Consider the following 21,880-nt stretch of genomic DNA (forward strand, 5'->3'; position numbering starts at 1 on the left):
AAAACGATCATTTAGCGCGGCAGACACAGCCGCTTCGGTGCGAAGCTCACCGAACGGGCCTTTAATGACAACCGTGGCGATTGGTAAGCGAACACTCTGCTCCTCGGCGACCTGCCTGATCCACGCGCATTCTCCTGTGAAGTCATCCGGAGACACCAATGAAGGATGGACAACGTCCATGGTTGCCGCTGAGTCTCTAAGTGCTCGGCACGTTTTCTCATTCACCCTAATTTCTTGGAGATACGGCTCCAACAACCGAATGTTTTTTTCTGATTCTCGGATCGTTGCAAAAGCAAACTTTTCCTGACAGTTTCTCGCGATGTGCCCTTCCTTTTTGTAGTTGTAGCAGATTAGCGGCTTCCGTTTGTTTTCCGATTCAAATGCCTGTGTGGTAGAAACCTCACTCGATTTCTCCGCTTCTGTTTGCCCTTCCCCTACACTGTCCTTCGTAAGAGACGGGTCCTTCTTGAAATTACGGTGCGGAGCGGGTTTCCGTTGATCAGGTTTCTTTGAAAAGCCCTCTTTTCTTTCATCCTTTTCAACGCGCACTGCCCTGCTATGCAACTTTCGGCGAGTATAATACTCCTCAGCTAACTCAGCTGCCTTGTTTAACTGTACGTCCCCAAGTCTGTCCTGCAGCCAAAGTTTGACATCCTCCTCGATGCAGCGGTAGAATTGCTCCAATGCAACGCATTCCACCACTTTATCGCGGTCGTCATAAACACCTTCGCCCTTGAGCCATTCAATCAAATCGGCTTTAAGACGAAACGCGAAGTCAACGTGTGACTCATTCCCCTCTTTAGCATACCGGAACCTTTGCCTGAAAGCCTCGGGTGACAACTTATAACGTCTCAAGAGCACTTCCTTAACCTCGTCATAGCTCTCAAACGCTTCCCTCGACAAGCAAGTTATCGCGTCGGACACTTCCCCGGGAAGAAGAGCTAGCAGGTTCCGCGCCCAAAGAGGCCGCTCCAAAGCGTTTCGCTCACAGACGTGTTCAAACTTGACTAGATACTTCGCCATGTCCTCGCCTACTACGAACGGTGGCAGTTGGTCCCGAATTCTAAAACCGCTGACCTGAACTGTTGGAGAAGCTACGCTAGGCGCCTGCGAACACTGTAGGATTGCCAATTCTAGTCGTTTCAACTCGAGACGCTCCTGTCTCTCGGCCTCCTCGCGATGTTCGCGCCTTTCAGCTTATTCGCGAGCTTCTACTTCTCGCCTTTCAGCCTCCTCACGGCGTGCTTTAATATCCACCCAGGCCTCATCGACTTCCTCAGCCGACACTCCCTCATCCTTCATGATCTCAAGGATCGCTTGCTTTCGTTTCGCACGGCCCAAAGTAATGCCGAGTTCCTCACAAATTTCGATGAGTTCCTTCACTTTAAGGTTCTCCATCGTTCACACTAGCCTCTTGCTGTTTGCCCCTGTTAACAATTTACTTGCCGTACCCACTATAAGTCAACTAGCAAGACGCGCAAGCAATTTTTCACACTCCCGTGTTTACCCCCTCCGCATTAACTTTGGTTTCAAAGCGCTTCGACTTGGCTTGAAACGATCAAAGCTCACTTCAATGCTTCACACAGCCCTTCTCTAAACTACTACAACCTGAGCTAGAGTAGTCTGGTGAACTGAGGGGAAAACATCAGGCACTCACCGCATCGATGTCGCTGACGCCGGCCGATCCCGCAGCTGCCAACCACTGTTGCGAAAGACGGACCGATCCCGCCGAAGCCACCACTGTTGCGAAAGACGGGGACGCCAACACGGTCCCGAAGGCGCCACTGCTTTCAACTCCGCCGGGAAGGTCACCAGCCGTTTGGTAGCGTATGTTTCTCAGCTCGCGACTGCTTCTGCGCCGAGCTGATAAGACGAGCGGACGAGACGACGGTGAGTTAAACAAGGTTTATGTACAGCATATATACAGAGGCGTTACAATTTCGGCACTGGGGCCGACAGAGGCTCGAAGAGCCGAGCTCTCCTCTCTAATACATAGGTCAACTTTTCGCCTAAGACCGCCGACTCACACACATGTCGGCTCTCCGACATGGGGACTCCTCTCTCATAGGACCGCCGATCACGACGCGCCGCAGGGCTTCTTTTATAGGCACCGGGTCCAACCAAAAATGTCCAATTAGAAGCGCCGCTGGTCGTCAGGGCAGATTCCTCCAATGGGGTCGCCGCGCAATGCGTCAGACCACCAGACACGAGGACGCCGGCTCGCTGTCACGTGCGCGGCTGACTCAATGCACGTGGGCCAGAGAGGCGCCGCGCGTGTTCGCGCCGTTGAGTTGTTCGCGTCAGGCGGACTGCGGGCTGGCACCCACTGATCTCGACGTTGTTCACCGTGTCTCGACCGTGAAAGCTGGCGCAAAGAATTTGCTAGCCCGCTTCAACTCTCGTACGAAGAAATCAGAATTCCTAAGCAAGGCTCGGAAGGCCAAACTGCACCTGAATGATATTGTATTATCTGGAGTCACCAACAAACCAATCTACATTAACGATCACCTCACCCCCGAAAATAAGGCGCTATTTTCTCAGGCACTAGTTCTAAAGAAGTCCAACAACTGGAAGTTCTTGTGGACAGACAACTGTCAGATAAAGGCCAGACGGACTACAGAGAGTAAGGTGCTCCGCATCACTTGTGAAGCCGACCTATCCAAAATCTGTTAGAAATTCACTATAAATTCTGATTTACTCCTTTGTGTCACTTAGGTCGATTCACCTATGGCTGCTTATTTTTCTACAGACAATCTTAACAGGTTTCTTTCGCCTACGTTCCACTCAGCGATTCATATTAATGCAAGAAGCATCCGGAAGCATTTCGACGATATACAACTTCTTTTATCCGCTCTTGACAACCCTTTTTCACTTATCGGTATCTCTGAAACCTGGCTTAACGATGACGACAAAAATCTATTTGATCTTCCTTCGTATAAGTCTGAATATTCGCATAGAGCAAACAACAATCATGGTGGCGTTGCTGTTTATATCAAGTCGAACGTACACTATAATCGACGATACGACATAGAGTTAGATGTCATTGATTGCGAAAGTGTTTGGGTTCAACTTAACTACGATTTTCTTAAACTTGACAACAAGAGCTTCATCTTTGGGTGCATTTATCGATCCCCATCTTCATCAGTGAAAAATTTCTGTGAAGCCCTCCAAAACGTAATGCACACATTGGCTCTCAATCACGCAAATGTAGTGATCATGGGTGACTTTAATATTAATTTGCTTGACCTTTCTTCTCCTAGTTCTTTGAACTACTCCAGTGTTTACCAGAGTTTTGGCTACGAATGTTTAATATCCATTCCCACGCGCTGCATCAATAACGGAAGTACCCTGATCGATCATGCACTCTCTAACTTATCTGTAGCACCGGATGCAGGGGTTCTTAAGGTCGACATCAGTGACCATTACCCGATTTTCGTGCGCTTCAACTGCCACGCTACGCCAACTAGCATATTTTTCATTAGGCAACTTCTAGACAGGGAGTCGTTCATTCACGATGTTATGTCCACTGACTGGTCCTCACTAATATGCTTAGATGATCCACAAATGGCCTACACAGAATTTTCATCCATATTATTGTCCTATATTCAGCGCCATACTCAGGTTTATAAATGTAAAAAAGTTTACGCCAATGTAAATGTAAAAAAGTTTACGCCAGTCCTCAGAACCCTTGGATTACTGAAAAGTTATTGAAGCAGCTAAGAGCCAAAGAGAACCTTTATAGAAAAACAAAACGAAAACCTTTTAATACAAACCTGATTGCACGTTACAAAAAACTTTGCAACACCCTTACATTACAACTGAAAAATGCTAAAAAACAATATTATGAACGAAAGGTTAATGAAGCTGGTTCAAACATAAAGAAAAAGTGGGAAATTGTCAACTCTTTTTTGAACAGGAAGGGCTGTCTCTCTAGCATCACCACCAATAATTATAAAAATGTTAAGTATGATAGCCCGTTAGAGATTGCTGAAGCTTTCAGTGACTACTTCTTTAACACTGACGTCATCCCTGATGCTGATTATCAGCTTCCCCTTTCTCGTCTGCCACAATCATTCTTCTTATTTCCTACCACATGTCAGGAAGTACATGATGTCATTCGAAACCTGAACACAACAAGTGCTGGCCCTGATGGTATTTCCCCAATAAACGTAAAAATAATTGCACATGCTGTTTCTGATATTTTATCATCCATAATTAACTTAGCTTTCAAAACTGGTATTTTCCCTGTAGAATTGAAAAGTGGCAAAGTTGTTCCTGTGCTTAAAAAAGGGGACCGTACACAAATATTTAATTATCGACCCATTTGCATCATACCTTTCTTTAGCAAAGTATTCGAAAAATTGCTCGAAAATCGCCTGTCCAAATACCTCCATAAATTTCAGGTTCTTTCACTTTCGCAATTTGGTTTTCGTCAAGACTATTCTACTGAACTCGCTCTGTTATCTTTAACCGAAAAGCTAAAGAGAGCAATAGATAAGGGCTTATATGCAGGTTCTGTTTTCATTGATTTTACCAAAGCATTCGACACTATCAACCACTACATTCTTTTCTTGAAGCTTGAAGCCATTGGCGTAACTGGTCCTGCACTAATGTTAATAAAAAATTACCTACTCAATAGAAGTCAAGTTGTAAGTCTGTCAGGTTTTCAATCTACACCGAAGGTAACAAATATTGGAGTCCCTCAAGGTTCTATCCTCGGCCCACTTCTCTTCATAATCTACATCAATGACCTACCAACTTCGCTTACCACTTCAGAGTCCTTACTTTACGCAGATGACACAACAATTATTAACACTGATAAATGCCTCCGATCTCTAACACAGAAATTAAATAATGATCTTTCAAGCTTGACTGCTTGGTGTTTCCATAATAAGCTACAAATCAATCCCACCAAAACTAAGTTCGTTGTTTTTCACTCTCACCAACGTGAACATAATCATATCCCGCCAATATTTATAAATCAATTTGCAATTGAAGCTGATGAGGAGGCCACTTTCTTGGGTATACAACTTGACCGCAACTTGAAATTTCTTTCGCACATTGCTCTCCTACGACGAAAAATGACTTACGGCATACGTGTTCTGCTTAAAGCCCGTGATATATTTTCCCAACCTACATTACTTTCATTGTACTACGCTTTCATTCATTCTCACCTTAATTACTGTATCACATCCTGGGGCAATACTTACAGTAGTCATCTTGTTTTCCTCCAAACTATGCAAAATCAATCTATTAGAATACTTACCCATAGTCACCATCGCTGTAATGCTATAGCACTCCTACAAGCCAACAACATCCTCACGGTCTGTGATACTTTCAAATACAAACTAGGAATATTACTGTACAAGCAAATCAACAATCTGCTTCCTGTGTCCATTATCCCTCCATCTAATCTAGTGAATACTAACCTGACTAGATTTGCCCACAATCGGAATTTAATCTTACCAAGGGTTCAGAATAATTATGGGAAACAAACAATTTACTTCAATGGAATCCATTTCTGGAATACTATACCTCCTGCAATCAAAACATCGCAATCCATTGGCAAATTCAAAAAAGAACTGAAGACGTTCCTCTCATCACAATCATGATCCGGGTAGCTTTCGTCACTTCCGTTAATCTCCTTCCTATTCATACCATCTCAGAACATAGGTGTAAACATCGTTTCATCACCATTCATTGCTGAAACAGATGTGACATTGATCTTCTGTTCATTATGTATTCCAATTTTTTTTTTTTTTTTTTTTTTTTTAACTGAATTGTCCTGAAAGATGTATAGACGTGCCTAACTACCTTATTTTTTTATCTTGACCTCATTGGGAATTTTTTGTAAAATTTCAGAGGCACTGCTTTACCTTTCTTTATTGTGTTGACTGATTTTGCAATTTTCTCTACATATAGGAGAATTGATTTATTCTTATTTTGTATGTTGTCTGCTTCTGGCTTTTTTTTTTTTTTTTTTTTTTGCGTTCACTTGGTATTTTTAATTTATCCTTCTTTCAGCTTGCATTGTATTTTTTTTGCTTCTTTTTTTACTGCTGTTTGCTATTTCAATATATTTCAACTGCTGTTTGCTATTTCAATATATTTTTTTCTATATTCATTACTGTAGGAGGTCCCGATTCAGTCTTTGACTATGGGACCTCCTTCTGTATACTAATAATTTGTAATGCTCCTGATGTCATAATAAAATCATTTCTGACTCTGACTCTGACTCTGACTCTGGCCTTGACCCAGATTGCCTTTTTCAGAGGCACGGACGTTTGACGAGGACTCGCTGGCATAACAACGTTAAAGAAGCTCAGATGGCCGAAATTTTCGGAGCCCTACACTACGGCGTCTCTCATAATCAAATGGTGGTTTTGGGACATTAAACCCCACATGTAAATCATTAAACAACCACTCGACACGCAGTGAGACCGACAGGACTGAACTTTCAGGCTATGGGAGTACGAAATACGAACATGTTTCAAGCAGCAGGATTATTTGTGGCACAGGCAGCCCCATGTGTGGCATCTGACAGAAGCGCGCCTGTATGTAGACGAGTGCACGAGATTCGATAAGGCCATAGTGGCTTTCGTAATGATTGATTTGTGGGGTTTAACGTCCCAAAACCACCATATGATTATGAGAGACGCCGCAGTGGAGGGCTCCGGAAATTTTGACCACCTGGGGTTCTTTAACGTGCACCCAAATCTGAGCACACGGGCCTCGACATTTCCGCCTCCATCGGAAATGCAGCCGCCACAGCCGGGATTTGAACCCGCAACCTGCGGGTCAGCAGCCGAGTACCTTAGCCACTAGACCACCGCGGCGGGGCATAGTGGCTTTCGTAGTACTGCTAGTGCGTATGAAATGTGCAAAAAAGAAGACTTACCTTTAAAGGGCCCATGAACCACCCCTCATCCTTGTTGAAAAAAAAAAGACACTCTGCGGAAAACAGGCGCTGCTACGAACAGCTTAGCGAAGTATTGCAGCCGTGTTACCGCTGACACGTGACGGGACCATCAGGCGTCGCCTCGTGTAGGCGCCGGGCTCCATAGTCTGCTAACATTACACACTATAGAAGCACAAAAGCTTGGGCTAGTTTCTAAGACATTAGGAAACAATTTTGAAGCACTGAAAACAATTTAAACAAGGTGGAAGAAAACGAGTGGACACGAAGAGCGCTTACTTGAAACTAAAAATTCATTACAGGAAAGAAAGTAAAAATATACGCCTCATTAAACGGCACACATGAGTTCACACCTGCGCATATTGCGAAAAAAAGCCACCACCCCCACAAACCCACTTTGATATGACACCAGACTTATGCAGTAGATTAGATTCACAATCAAGCAAGCTCATTGAAGGCTTGCTTACACACGCGTCACCTTTTATCTTTTATTAGAAAGGCTTTGGCGATTCCCCTTGTGAATTAGATGCGAAGCAGCTGTTTGACTAGCCGGTGTAACGCTGTCCCTCCGTACGAACGCGCCGCAGGTGTTGGCGCGGTGCCAAGTAGGTCACGTGGCTGCTGTGCATGGACGTCACGCTCACCTCGCAGTGCGTGCTCACATCACACTCTTCCACGCCTGCAGCGCGCTCGTCGCGGCGCCTGCAGCTGCTGCCTTGTCCGTTCGCCCGCAACTCATGCCGCGACCACCGCTCACTACACCACCGAATCGTCGGTTCACGCGGATTAAACTTGACGCGCTGACGCGCGCCTAACGTACACGTTGAAACATGTCTGTACGGGTCACCTACAAGACCTACGCCAGCGATTGTTTCGAAGAAATCTTCCTGCGCTTACCGCAGGACCCGTGTTAGTGTCGTTCAACCCATAAAGCCACCCGTGCGCCACGCTGCTGCTTCGCATCCTATCAGGGTTCCCTTCGGAGACATGGTCCAAGTTTTTTTCTCATGTCTGAAAATTGCACAAGTGCCGGAGAAACCAGGTTCACACCCGCAGTGACGGCCGTGCATCGCAAGGTCTGAATAGGCTGTTTCCTTTAAGGGAACTATGGTGCTCTCTAAGTCTGACATTCAGGTAACGGCCCGACTGACTAACGTAGCACCATTCACACGTGAAAGGACTGCGATACACCACCCCCTGTTTACAACGCACCAGCTGCAAGCCATGTTTCACGTTGCATTGATTGCTTTTTCCACGATCCTCTTTGTGCACACTCTTTTTCTTCCGTGCTTGTTTTTTACAATGTAGCTACACTAATCACACGGGAATCACAGCGGGAGAGAGCAATCATGTTTTGTCATACCATCCCAAGGCCAGGGCGCGCTGACGTAACCTATATCGCCCACTTATTTTACTTCATTTTACTTCAAGGTACTCAGCTGCTGATTTGCAGGTCGTGGGATCGAATCACGGCTGCGGCGGCTGCATTTCCGATGGAGGCGGAAATGTTGTAGGCCCGTGTACTCAGATTTGGGTGCATGGTAAAGAACCCCAGGTGGTCGAAATTTCCAGGGCCCTCCACTACGGCGTTTCTCATAATCATATGCTGGTTTCGGGACGTGAAACCCCACGTATGAATCAGTTTTTTTTATTCATTTATTGATTTTTTTACCATAGTACCCACAATGCTTAAGGGCATTACGGCGGTGGTGGAGGGGAGAGTACATTATTTCAATAAGGAATACAGATTCTAAAACTTCAACAATACAATGAAAAAATCATTCACTGTGCACTCACCTACGTAGTGGCACATGGGAATACACAGTATAAAATAGGTACGTAATACCACTTTCTACTTACAACCATATTTCTGGCCACGTAGCTTCCAGCGCGCTTGTCGGGACAAGAAAAGAAAGAAAGCGCTTAAAGCGTGTGACGAATTCCTGTAACTCCGCTCATTCTCGATTGAACTGAGAAATTTTTTTGCGGCCACTGAGGCCATTCGCTTAACACTGAGGCCATTCGATGATCGCTTAACACTGAGGCCAAACACTGAGGCCATTCGATGATCAGTTGGAAAAGTGGTTCAGCGCCCCTTTAATGCCTGAGCATGCACATCATTATACTAACCACCGAGATTTAGAGGCTTTACGGCCTTGAACATACACGGCACGAGACCAAGGGTTCGATTACCGTATTTCGTGCAAACACACACCCACCACACACACACACACACACACACACACACACACACACACACACACACACACACACACACACACACACACACACACACACACACACACACACACACACACACACACACACACACACACACACACACACAACTTAGATTTGAGCACATACTAATTAAGACCGTGTTGTGAAACCCTGATCTAGTTTTGACTACACATAACTTTATTGTGGTTTCGGTACTAAGTACTCTAGAATTTAATTTATAATCCATACATGCTACTCTTACTCTTTATTAGGCCACTTTATGTGAAAGTCATTTGAGCGACCATCCCTATGGTCGGGTGATCCAATTTCACGCGGGCTTATAGTACACCTACAGTTGGCAAAAAAAAAAAAAAACAGCACGAGAGTACAACGAAGAGTTAAAATGACTTCTTTTCATATGTATGATTCACTTTTAATAAATAGAAAATTAAATCAATGTAGTTGCTACGTTGCACTGTGTTCAGCTGCTGATAACAAAATGTTTTATCCACTTATCTTCTGCATTTCTCTCGCACGCTATTTACCGTTGGAAGGCGATTTACCAAAATGATGAGGGCCAATTAACTGAAGTGCCCAGATAGGCAAGTAATAACTGAACCAACGATCCAACGAGAGGCGTCTTAGCTTGAGCAGCGGCTCGCAATTCGAGAGCCGCTGCTCAAGCCATGTGGTCCAGCCATGTGAAGCCCCTTTGTACCCTGCACGAAGTGCGAAAGGCACGCTTACATGAAATGTATAGTTTGTGGTTGTGCTCTTCGATACACCGCGTGGCAAAGAGTCAGATACACTTGCAGGTGGGACAGATGAACGTTCTGTCGTATTTGGTCAGTCCGACTTCCGATGGTGACTGAAGGAGGCCACACTCAGCTTGTAAACGCGGTCAGGTATGGATGGGTCAACTCGACCTGCTTTCACACAACGTTAATGTAAACGTAAGTGATGTGTCACTGGCGTAACCACTTACGGCTTATACCTGTGGTGCTTCTTGGTGCATGGCGGCGAGTTTCCGTCACGCTGGTCTTGGTGCTCCACCAAGCTGAAGATGCTCAGCAAAGCGTTGACAAAGGAGGAGGCACGGTGCGAAAAGTATACTTTATTGATATCAACACACTTTTTGTTAAATATTTACACAGCAAGGAGATAAAATGGTGAAACAGCAAAACAAAGGCGTAAGGCACGTTCGCACAAAATAGTAATGATGTTTTTTTCTTCTCAAAACATTAACGAAATTGACAGCGCCGTACCTTTGTGTGAACATTACGCAAATATCACTTCACAGCTTACGTTTCTCAACAGGTGAACAAAAAGTATCCACGAACTAACATGCACATATACACACACATGATATATCTATACACCATCTGAAAGTGGCCATTTAGACCGTGAAAGAGGGGTCGGGTGATCCAACGATCCAACGATGCAACAAACGTACGTCAACGACATCGGTCTCTGTACAAGGAAAGTTGTGCCTCGCGCACACAGTGAAAGGGCAAATAGAGTGCGGGGTAACTGACGCTTGTAGATATGTAATATATATTGTATATACATATATATGTTATTTCTGTATGTGTATATAGTATTCTTATATTTGATTCTCTTGTAACAGGCTTCATAAACCATACATTGAGCTGAGTCGCGGCTGAAGAGCGATTCAACCACATCGGCGAACACCACGCCGAGAGTGGAGCCCTGCAGCGGCTCGAGGAGGCTACATGTCGCAGCACCGTCCAGCGCAGAGCACAGTCAGCTTTTTGGGAGAGTTAATTTTGTTTTCTTGCTTCCGTGAGAAAAAAGGCTGCTTTCTCTGAACAGTTGGCTTTGACACCTGTGCCGGCAGTGGGCGCTGGAAACACCGAACGAAGGGGGCAGCGAGTGGGTTATCGATGGGGCGGTCACGGTGGTCACAGATGCGGGCGCCACCCACGGCAAGACAGCCAACGGGCCGCAAAAATCCTGGCTGCTGGGAGTATAGGACGCTGAAAAAGACGAAAAAAAAAGAAGCAGGGATAAATGGGTCTGCAGTAACTGATGACCTCACCCTTTTTGCCAGGGAGAAGCAATGCAGAAGGAAAGCACAGAACAAAACGATTACGCAGCTTGAAAACGCGGTGCAGCTCTGCCCAAGAGTACGTTCGATTTTCTCATGGCGGCCCTGTTTACATTAGTTCACTGTAACATCGGCGGTTCTTTTTTTCCCATGGGCAACTATGAATTTGGCTTTTCTCAACCTTCATATGTTCTCATCTTGCTCTTTTAATGGGAAATTTTGAAGTGAGCCAGCTGTTCTGGAATAGCGTGTATAGGCAGGCTCGAGCTTGTAGCGCAACTATCAGCTAAAGTTTATGCTTGAATGTACACGTTACTGGGAATTAGGGGCCACTAACTATTAGAGGCTTTTGAGGATACAAGCCGGAAGAAGGGCTGCACGCATTTATAAAAAAGTGGTTTTACTGGAATAAAGAGCTTTCGAAACAGTTAGATACAAAAATCGACCAGTCGAGCGCCTCATACCATATAAATTATATAGCTATTTAGTGGCCAAAGACCGTTTTAAAGTTCTTTGAAGTATGACAGCCTCTAGAAATCGTCAAGACATGGAGACATTGAAAATAAATCAGACATGCTGCCAACTGGTATGTTTTAGAGTGTTTGCAAACTTTAATGAATCTCTTCGTGATCGACAACACATTCCGAAAACACAAAAATGTTCTTCCGATATGTCTACCCTTGTAACGCAGCCATAAAAATAAAAATAATGAGCTGCTCGTGCCGCGTGGCACACACGCTTTCTTTCTGCATTGACGAGTCGGCTCGATTATACGAAGCGTTCAATTGTGGTTGCGGTTGCCGTATACGGTAGATTGCAAGCTTGGCTGTGAAGAAGCTGCCCTGCCTAGGATTGGGTGGCAGTATCCTTATTGCTACTTTAGAGGTTGTTTGTTTTTGTTTGCTGTATTGGAGTTTTGGAGCTAAAGCTAGTCATTCCCTCTCAATCTCATTTTCATCTCCCGGTCAACGGCACTCCCCTTGGTTAGATTATATTACGGCCAAATGTTGACCGATTGACTATTTGTTACCAAGTGGAGTGAGCCGCGTCCCTGTGGCTCTGGTACCTACCAATGATGCTACTGTACCGACCTAAAACCCAAATGCGATTTAAGTGGAGCTTCGAAAAGTCGCTTCGTATTTTCAACTAATCACCGAGGGCCGCCGGTTAGGTCGTGGAGGCATCTTGTGCTGTTCTGCAGATCAGGAATGCATTCGTTAGCTTCTGAATTGTTCCGAGTTTTCAGCGCATCCAGTGAGCCCGTTCACTTCAACACACCTCGCGTGCTCAAAAGAAATAGTCCGCGGTGTGGGCACGAGCCTGACAACTGCAGAAATACTGGATTTGTTTTCGGTGGCGCGCGTAATTTCAGTCACCCGTATGATTGACAACAGAAAATTCTCACCGAATTGGTGGCAGTGACCTTTTTAGGAACAGTCAGACCTTCAAAAATTTAGGAATGGTCACTAATCTATAAGCTAAAGCCACTTTATCCTAAACTCCTACAGTGTTTCAAATGTTGGTGATATGGACATAGTGTTAAAGGGTACCTATCAGTTTATAGATGCCGCCGCTATGGAGAGAGCAATGGCAGCCGCGACTGTAGCTCTGACGAAGAGAAGTGCTGTTTATGCAATGGTGCGCACCCTGCAGGCTCTGTAGACTATATGGCAAAAAAAAAGAATGCTTGGTATATTGGATATTGTAGGACGGAAGCGGTGCTCTCAGAGAGAAGCAGTTGCGGAAATGCAGTAAAGATCCAAAGGCTATGAAGGCGTTGCAGTTCGTAATACTGCTGGCGTGGATGCATCCCGTGCAAAATATATCGCAGATGCCACAGAGAAGCCTATTGAAAATGCAATGGAATGCCTCGCCAACAACCTTTTTGAAACCTTGGCACAATTGGTTCCAAACCAACTGACTCGAATTCTTGGGGTGGTGTCTACGCAAGATCGGGATTCTCAGGCTTCGGTGTTGTCGCAGCGTACGGTGATAGACAGTGCGACAGCACGTCAGCGGTCTGTCTCTCCTATAGGGCAGGGCCTTGCAAAACTACAGAACAAGATTATCTGGAGCCTAACGGACGAATCGAAAGCCTTTCGGATACGGACTATCACGAGGCTCTGAAGCATATACCCGATCTCGTCCACCAAAAAGATTTCCGCATATTTAGAAATCGAAAAGGTATCTGCCCAAGAAAGACTGCTTTGATAACCTTTCCAAGAAAGACTTCTTGCGAAACGACGTTTCGGACCAAGAAGTTTATGCTACGGTTCTACCATCAAAATAGGTTGCCTAACCATAACACAGTGGATTTGCAGACCAATTGTTTCTGCAGCCAGAGCCCTATCATACCTTTCTGTGCAACTTTCACCCGATATTATTTTACTCCAAGAAAATCTGGCTTTCAGCCACTCAAAAGCTTTACCTAAAAGTATCGGCTGTTTTGTTTGCACCGACTTGGTAGAGGAGTGAACTTGCTGTCTTGATATCAACCAAGTTCAGTCACAAAGCTTATCGATGTATAGATACCGATTGTGAAATTTCGGTATTAAACATAATATTGCCAAACGGTTCTCCCTTTTCGTTTGTAAATGCATATTTCACGGCAAGGGCGCAAGACACGGGAAGACTTGACGTCATGTTATCTGCCTGCAAAAAGGATATATTATCTTCAGGGGACTTCAATTAACATCACGTGGCTTGGGGTTTAAATATAGATTTAAGTGGACAACGCTTGCGAGAATGAACTCTTGACAAAAATTTTTTTTTTTTAAAATTCGCATGCTGCTACCTTTGCCCGAGATCTGTCTAAATCGGCACTACTAAGAGTGATCACTTGCCTATCACTTTTGTCCTTAAATTTCCGAGAATACTTGTCACCGAAAAGGTCGGCTCGGTCGTAAACTACGAAAAATTAGAAAAAAGACTGAAAGATTACTTTGATTTGTCGCAAGGACATGCAAGGTGACAAGGGCTATGAGTCTGTTTGTGGTGTTAAAACATCAGTAAAAAACGCAACTTTTAGACTAAACTCGGCCACAGTAGGTTCGTTTAGGCCACGGTGGAATGAAAATTGCATGGGGGGGGGGGGCTATAGAAAACAAAAAAAAGCTAAGCTGCGTGAAAACAACCTCTAGTCAACCAATGCCCAAAAAATAGATGTGATTATAAATTCGCAGCAGCAGCCTTCAAACGCACAATAAGTATAACAAAGGATGACTATATTATGAAACGCTTTAATTATCTTTCTAAGGCTGAAATTTGAAATTAAAAAAAAACGATTTTTATATTTTTAAGCTCTGAAAAGATGTTACCACCCTCTGAAAATATTGTATATTCAGCTATTTCTTCCTGCTAAATCTGACTTAGTAGAAAATGTGACGAAAGGATTACAAAGTAGATTTATGTCAGCTATGCCACTGCACATTGTGAATCCTATAGCGAATGATGATTGTGAGGAGGTGACTGTAGCTGAGCTGGCGGGGGTAATAAGGCAATTATCTCCTCCAGCACCTCGATCAGATGGAGTGACCAATGCAATGATAAAAGTAATATTCGATATTTTTCTATTCAAAATACTTATTATGGTGATTTTTTTACAAAGGCTTGGATACCTGCGGAATGGAAGCTGTAAAAAGTGATTCCACTTCTTAAAAAGCAGAGAAATGGATTTGCCCTTGACAATATGAGGCCGATATCACTCAAGTTCAATCTGGTTAAGCAAGTTGAAAAAGTTTTCATGGCCCGGGTAATAAAATATATTGATAATAACGCAATTTTAAATCTCAGTCGAATTGGTTCTAGATGTGGTTGCTCAATATGGTGCGCGCATGTTGATTTAGAGAGCCGCATACAACTGGCTAGACGTCGGCGCGAGTACTGTGCCTTATTGTTACTCTAGATTTGGCTAAAGCGTACGATAATGTTGAGCATTCAATTTTATTAAAACAGATGAAATATCACCACCTTTCCAAATACATCACTGCGTGTGTTTCGGATTAAGAGCAAGGGAATTTCATTGCTTTAAAGATGGGTGTTCATGGAATAGATATAAGCAGACACGTGGAGTACCACAGGGGGTGCCCTGCTGTGAGTTTTATTTAACATATTCTTAAGCTGCGTTCCATCAAATCATGATGTTCACTTACATATGTAAGCAGACGATCACCATTTCTTTCTTTGCGAGTAACAACGATCTGCAATCACTGTACCAGAGTCTACAAAATTAACACAATACGCTATAGAAGCGTGGCTCCAAGAAATTCATATGACACTGAACGTCGAGAAAAACGCACTTCTTGCGGTCTCTTTTATGCAGACTATAAACATCTCGCTAGTGTATAGAAATGAACTCATTCCACAGGTAAATGTTCTTAAATATTTAGGAATCACATATATTGATACATTAAATTGTAGAAGGTACATTGACGATGTGTACTCCAAGGCAACGCGCTCAGTGGTGTGGTTACAGAAACTCGCAAACCATAAAACGGGGTTCAGAAGCGATACGCTAATAATGATATCTATGTGCGTACTATCATTGATTTTGGATTTGTATTGTTTTCTGGCAGCGCAGCTTATAAAATGAGACCACTAGTACCGCTGGAAAGGGAAGTGTTGCGTTTGTGCGAGGGTCTCCCAAAGTTTGTTGCAAACAACGTGTTGCATACTGAAGCTCGCCTACCTTCTCCGCTAAATAAGTTTCAAATTCTTCCTGTGCAAGCATTCTCAAAGACATACAGCTGGTACCAGAGATGCTCATTTTACGTTCTCATTGATGAACGGAACTTTTTATTCGAAACTTATTGATCGCGATTACACACCTCACAAATTATATTCGCACAGCACAAGCAGCTGAATGTAAAAATAAAACATATTGGTCCAACAGGTGATAGAGTCAATGCTTAGCATACAATTTGGTGATATATTTCCTCATAACGTGAAAGAATTGCCGCATAGGTATTTAAAGGCCAATTAGCAGATTATCTAGCCCACCTGGAGATATGCAATATAATTGCGAATGATGCACCCGTGTCAAAAGAAAAGGCTGGAGTTGGCATCTTATCTTCTTCTCTTGAGTGATCTTTTTCGATTCGACTCCCAGACTATACCCCGGTATTTATTGCAGCATTATTGACTATTGTTCTAGACCTACGCAAAATGCCCTCAAGCGAATCAGCAGCAGTGATCATTACAGATTCACATTAAAGAGCAAACCACAGGGAGGTTTGCTCTGCCGTGTTTGCGTACATGATGGAAACAAAAAGTTTGATTGATTGATTGATTTGTGGGGTTTAACGTCCCAAAACCACCATATGATTATGAGAGACGCCGTAGAGGAGGGCTCCGGAAATTTTGACCGCCTGGGGTTCTTTAACGTGCACCCAAATCTGAGTACACGGGCCTACAACATTTCCGCCTCCATCGGAAATGCAGCCGCCGCAGCCGGGAATCGAACCCGCGACCTGCGGGTCAGCAGCCGAGTACCTTAGCCACTTGACCACCGCGGCGGGGCGAAACGAAAACTTTCTCACGTTAACCTATTTTAAAGACGATAGTCTTCCTTAGGGATTTCCGACGCAAAAATTTGGCCTGCCTGCCTGCCTGCCTGCCTGCCTGCCTGCCTGCCTGCCTGCCTGCCTGCCTGCCTGCCTGCCTGCCTGCCTGCCCGCCTGCCCGCCCGTTTGCCTGCCTGCCTGCCTGCCTGCCTGCCTGCCTGCCTGCCTGCCTGCCTGTCTGTCTGTCTGTCTGTCTGTCTGTCTGTCTGTCTGTCTGTCTGTCTGTCTGTCTGTCTGTTTGTCCACTCTTAAAGGCACTGGGTACTTGAAACGGCCGACCCCGTTTCAATTACGGCGTGGCTCTGAGACGAGCGCGCACACCCGTCTCAGAGCCACGCGCTTCGTTTTCCAAGAAAACTGCCAGATGGCGCTCATGTCTCACGTGTGACGTGACTTGATGCGCTCGTTCGCCTCCGCTGCACGCTCGAGGCACTCTAACGTAGCGCCTTCAGAATACCATTCGCCGATTTTCTTGCGCAAGCAGAAGATCTAATAAATGTTTTGCGCAAAACTATCGTCTTTCGACGACATTTGCAGATTAACATGCAGATACGGGGCCAATTTTTTCTTATTAATTTCAGCTTCGAGACAATCTGATTGCTTGACCGCTTGCTCGTGTAGCATTTTCATACATTATTTACGATTTGTTTTTTTTTCTACCTAAATTCTACGGGATGTTTTTAGATACATAACCAACAAACATAAAGATCCTGCCTCCCGGTTCTTGGCCGATCCCCTTTGTGGGTGAGTGCAAGCAATATGAGGGGATCATCATCGTCGTCGTCGTCGTCGTCGTCATCATCATCATCATGCTGCCGTGCGCAATCTGTCAAAGCTCCACAAAGTTGCATATATAGTATCATCTTCACATGGTGTGCCTCGTCATGCGGTCAGTCTGTTGCGCAATTCATACAGCGGCCCTGCACGCGTTTCGCTGAAAGAGATCAAACTGCTTGCATCTATTGAGTTGCACTAACTTAATTTTTCCTCCAGTTATAGCTTGTAGGCGACACCAGAGGACTTAGTTACGCCTGAACTTAATTTTTCCTCTAGTTATAGCTTGTAGGCGACTCCAGGGGCCTTAGTTACGTCCGCAGCTGATGGTGAGTGACTAGCGCAAAGCATGCGAAAAGGACAAGTCTTTTGAAGTACGTGGTACTTTCGTCATGATACACGCTTCCAGAGCGACAACACACAGGTACATCATTTGCAGATCCTTCAGTTTTTCGTAAACTAGCGCATTATAAGCTATATCTCAAACGCTCTGTCTCCCGTTCACAGGCGTAGTCGGTTAGTTAAGCGGCAAGAGCTAGAGAGTCAGGCCCATAACTACACGTTTAACTAACGCTATCACTGCGACGTGTTCTAAACCGGCGGACTCGCTCGCTAGATTTTGTGCCGACCGGTTGTGCCCCCGCGATCTCCGACGACAGCGCAGCTCTGGCCGACTGGGCTCCCCCTACGCCATCTCCTGCAGCTGACATGAGCTCTCGTCGAGTGGTGCCCCGTCCTCTGACTCCTGCGACCATTTACACCTTTCCTATCTCCTCTTTACTTCCGTCGCTCGCTGTCCCTGCGCCTCGCTCTCTCCTTCCTCTCTCTATATATACATTTAATCCTATCCTTTTAATTACTCCTTACCCTCATCCCTTGTGAGCTACTGTTGAGGTGTCGCACTCTGATGCAGACAGTTACGGGGCCCACTTTTCTTTTCCCTTTAAGTATCACATAAGAATCACATAACGTGTCCTAAACGAGGAAGAAAGACGCGTGCTGCCGGATCACCGACCAACCGCATTCTCACGGCGTACCGTCTGGCCCCACCACCACTAGCTCTCATTACCAGTTCAAAGATAGTGGCTGCTCCACTGAAAGGCTGCCTCTACGACTGCCATAAGCGAACTCATTCTTAGTTCACTGTCTCCGACAAGTTACGAGAGGTAACCAACTTTTTGAAATTGGTTAGCTTTAGTGAACTTCGTATTATAAAATTACAAGCACACCCTGTTATCTTAGATAAGTCTTTCAGACGATATCACCCGCAAGTACTTTTCGGCGCTTATCACTTCAGCCAGCCCAACGAAGCCATATTTGAAAGCCTAAATGAGTTTTAACCATATATGCGATGTTCGTACTTGACATAGTTGCCTTACTCTATTTTGTGTTTTTGCTAATTATAATATTTACTGCGAGTATACTGTCCTTAATGGTAGGCAGTGAAAGGGCTTGTGTGGAGGTAGCTAGGTAACTAAAACGTCTGCCGTAATTTAAACGAAGTTGTGTCATGGAGCTACGCTATATTAATACCATTCCAATAAATAATTTACATTAGCTGAGCCAATCACATTCGCTCAGAATTTATTTTGCCGCGAGTCAAACCACTGGTGTTCCCTTCTATATAACCATTGCAGAGGCACTACAAGATGACAAATAGTTTATTTAGCTTGAAACGGTCGAAAACCACCGCTATATAGGGCGCTCCAGTTACAGTAGATGGGCAATGACCACCCTTGAATATAGAAAGAGAATAAACTCGGCTCCACGGCAATATCGCACATTGTGTACTTGCGTCAACTATGCATTTGCTTCTCGTAGCTAGGTATTCAGCAGGTGCGAGTGCTGCGAGAAAGCCACTGATTTGACAGAAACGGGCTGGAAAGGTTCAACGTTTGGGGGTGACACGTATGTGCGCCCTTGCGTGATTATTATCCGTACAGAGAGGCTGCGCAGATAACAGACACCGGTAGGAAACCAAACAGTGCCGAGACCGAAACATCCCGTGACCCGACGTTGCCGCGAGACGCACCTCGTATACCACTGTCGGTCGGTGGCGCGGATCGGCCTGGGCGGTGCGTCACATGCACGCGATCAACGAGCGGTTCCGAAGCGACAGCTCCGTGTTGATGAGGAGCATCGCACGAAGTGGCCGTGTACACGACACGCATAATTGTCGCAAACAGGCTGCCTCCCTCGGCCGGATGCATATTGATGAGCGGCTGGCCGGCCGCGTGCGCTGCACAGAAAGCAGCTGAGCGCGCTGGTCATTCACCGCACTTGCCGGCGGCTGCAGCGTGCATGAATGCATGCATGTATACAGAAGGGTGGAAAAAACGGCCTTCAGGGCGACGACGCTGCATCGTCGAACGGTGACGCCGTCGCGCCAATCTTCCGAACAACGTGTTATTTTTTATGCCCAGCTTTTGATTGCCTCTCGAGCGCACCTCTGGATAATGACGAGCACATACAGGGGCGGTCGCGCCTACGTTGTCAACCGGCCATGGCAGGGTAATGGTCCATTATTTAGGACAGTAGACGAAAAAACAAAGAAATCACAAGTGAGGTCCAGTTTGTTTTTGTTTGTAAACGCTGAGCACAACGAACGCGGGCTGTTGTTGTGAGTCAGAGACGAATCGATACGTTGATGCTCAAGTGATTATGGTTCACGAAATTGTGAACTTCGCAGACAGCGCGTGCAATGTTGCGCGAGCACCGGTCAACGAAGAAGGCAAGAACGTGACGCCTTGCGATGCATGCGTACGCACCAATAGTGTCTCGATTAACGTTGTGGTATACACGATGACCAACGAAATTTCTGCGGAATGTGGTAAGCATGTACCCGTTTCCAGTGCGTTATTGTATAATGAGCGCTTTCGCGAAGAGAATGTGCTGCAACTTTAATCTCAATGGATAAGGTGGGGTGTCTTCAGTGTTATTTATCGTATTCCTGTATACGTGATTTCGATTACTTCTAGAAATGATTAGGAAAATTCAATAAAAGCAGCAGATACGGTGCATAGTGGATAGAACCCCGAACCTTTATACAAAAAGTTGTTTAGACTTCATACAGAATTAGCTGGTCTGGAAACGTTTAAATGCCCCAATGCAGCCAAAGCGTGACGAAAGAACACTATTGGTCCATCATCTGGCTCACGCTGTGCTGGCCGCCATTGAATATTAATAAGAACGTGCTGGTGATGGTCAAGAAAAGCAGCGATGAGTCGCCTTCAAGCTGACAGGGAAGAAGTGTAAATTTAAGGGCTCGCTTTTTTTAGACAAAATATTGATGTAAACTATAGGAGGCAATAGAGCCCACCACCTATAAATTTAATTTGGCCTGTCGACAAAAAGATCACGAAGTCTAAGAAAAAGAAGAAGAGCACAAATTGATTCATTTTATTGTACCTTATCTTGTCGGGTGTCATTTTTTATAATATTTGTTACCTGCTTCTTGAAGTTAAGCAGCACTGAGCACATATGCATATCCATCAGGGAAACAAACATACGATGCAATGATTCAATGGACGGAATGGTTTGCACATCACAGCACGAACAGTTTTTACACATTTTCATGGGCATCCATTTGTGGGGGTGGCGGGGGCTGCCGCTTTCCGCCTCGTAATTACGAAGAATATTTTTCTGTACAACAGTAATAAGCTACACAGAACACTCAGGTCTCGCATATCCGAGACGACCTTCCGGATCGCCAGGAAATTTTGGAGATTACACAATATTACCTAATAAAGCAGGTTATGTAATGGTAGTTGAAGGGCTGCCTGGGCGGAGTGCCGCGCCCTTAACCCCCTGAAAAAAGTTCTTCGGACGTGCTTGCGCACTTCCCACGCAGGAGCATCACATACAACATACCACCACTGTCACAAGCAGCGGATTTATATTACACTGAAGCTGTTTTTCCTCTTTGTGCTTGAAAGGTGGGAGAAGATTTTTTTTTCTTTTTTGGCGACGTTCGCCAGAATGTTGCGAGCGAGAGAGCGAGAGACTCGCATCGACAGCAAATAGTACAGAGCACGACACTTTGTCACGGCGATCCCAGTCAATTTGTCTCGCCAAGCCAACCCAGATAGCGACACGGAAGAAGCAGCCGGCCACCTCAGAAAGCTGCACATGTCTTACTTATGAAGAGGACTCGGCATCACACGGGCAGGATTAGTTTGTTCAGCGTCCGAGAGCAAAGGTGCTACACTTCCGTGTCATCTAAGTTATAAGACTGCAGGAGACTAAATATAGTCTGCTTCATGTAACGACCCAACCTTGAACAGGTGCTCTAAAGATAGTTCGGACGACACTTCCGGGACTCAGCCCTCATATCATTGGTGG

The 21,880-nt window shown here is 45.1% G+C and overlaps 1 protein-coding gene across 1 annotated transcript in view; it reads right to left on the reverse strand.

Moving 5' to 3' along the window:
- Positions 1-10,762: 10,762 nt before the first annotated feature.
- LOC119175443 (uncharacterized) overlaps positions 10,763-21,880 on the reverse strand; it is a 154,468-nt gene continuing 143,350 nt past the window's right edge. Inside the window, exon 4 of the mRNA XM_075876378.1 lies at positions 10,763-11,133. Coding sequence (XP_075732493.1) covers positions 10,901-11,133 — 233 coding nt within the window. The 3' untranslated portion in view covers positions 10,763-10,900. The remainder of the gene's footprint in view (positions 11,134-21,880) is intronic.

The sequence above is a fragment of the Rhipicephalus microplus genome, chromosome X (genome assembly GCF_043290135.1).
Source record: "Rhipicephalus microplus isolate Deutch F79 chromosome X, USDA_Rmic, whole genome shotgun sequence".
In the NCBI taxonomy this organism is placed as follows: Eukaryota; Metazoa; Arthropoda; class Arachnida; order Ixodida; family Ixodidae; genus Rhipicephalus; species Rhipicephalus microplus.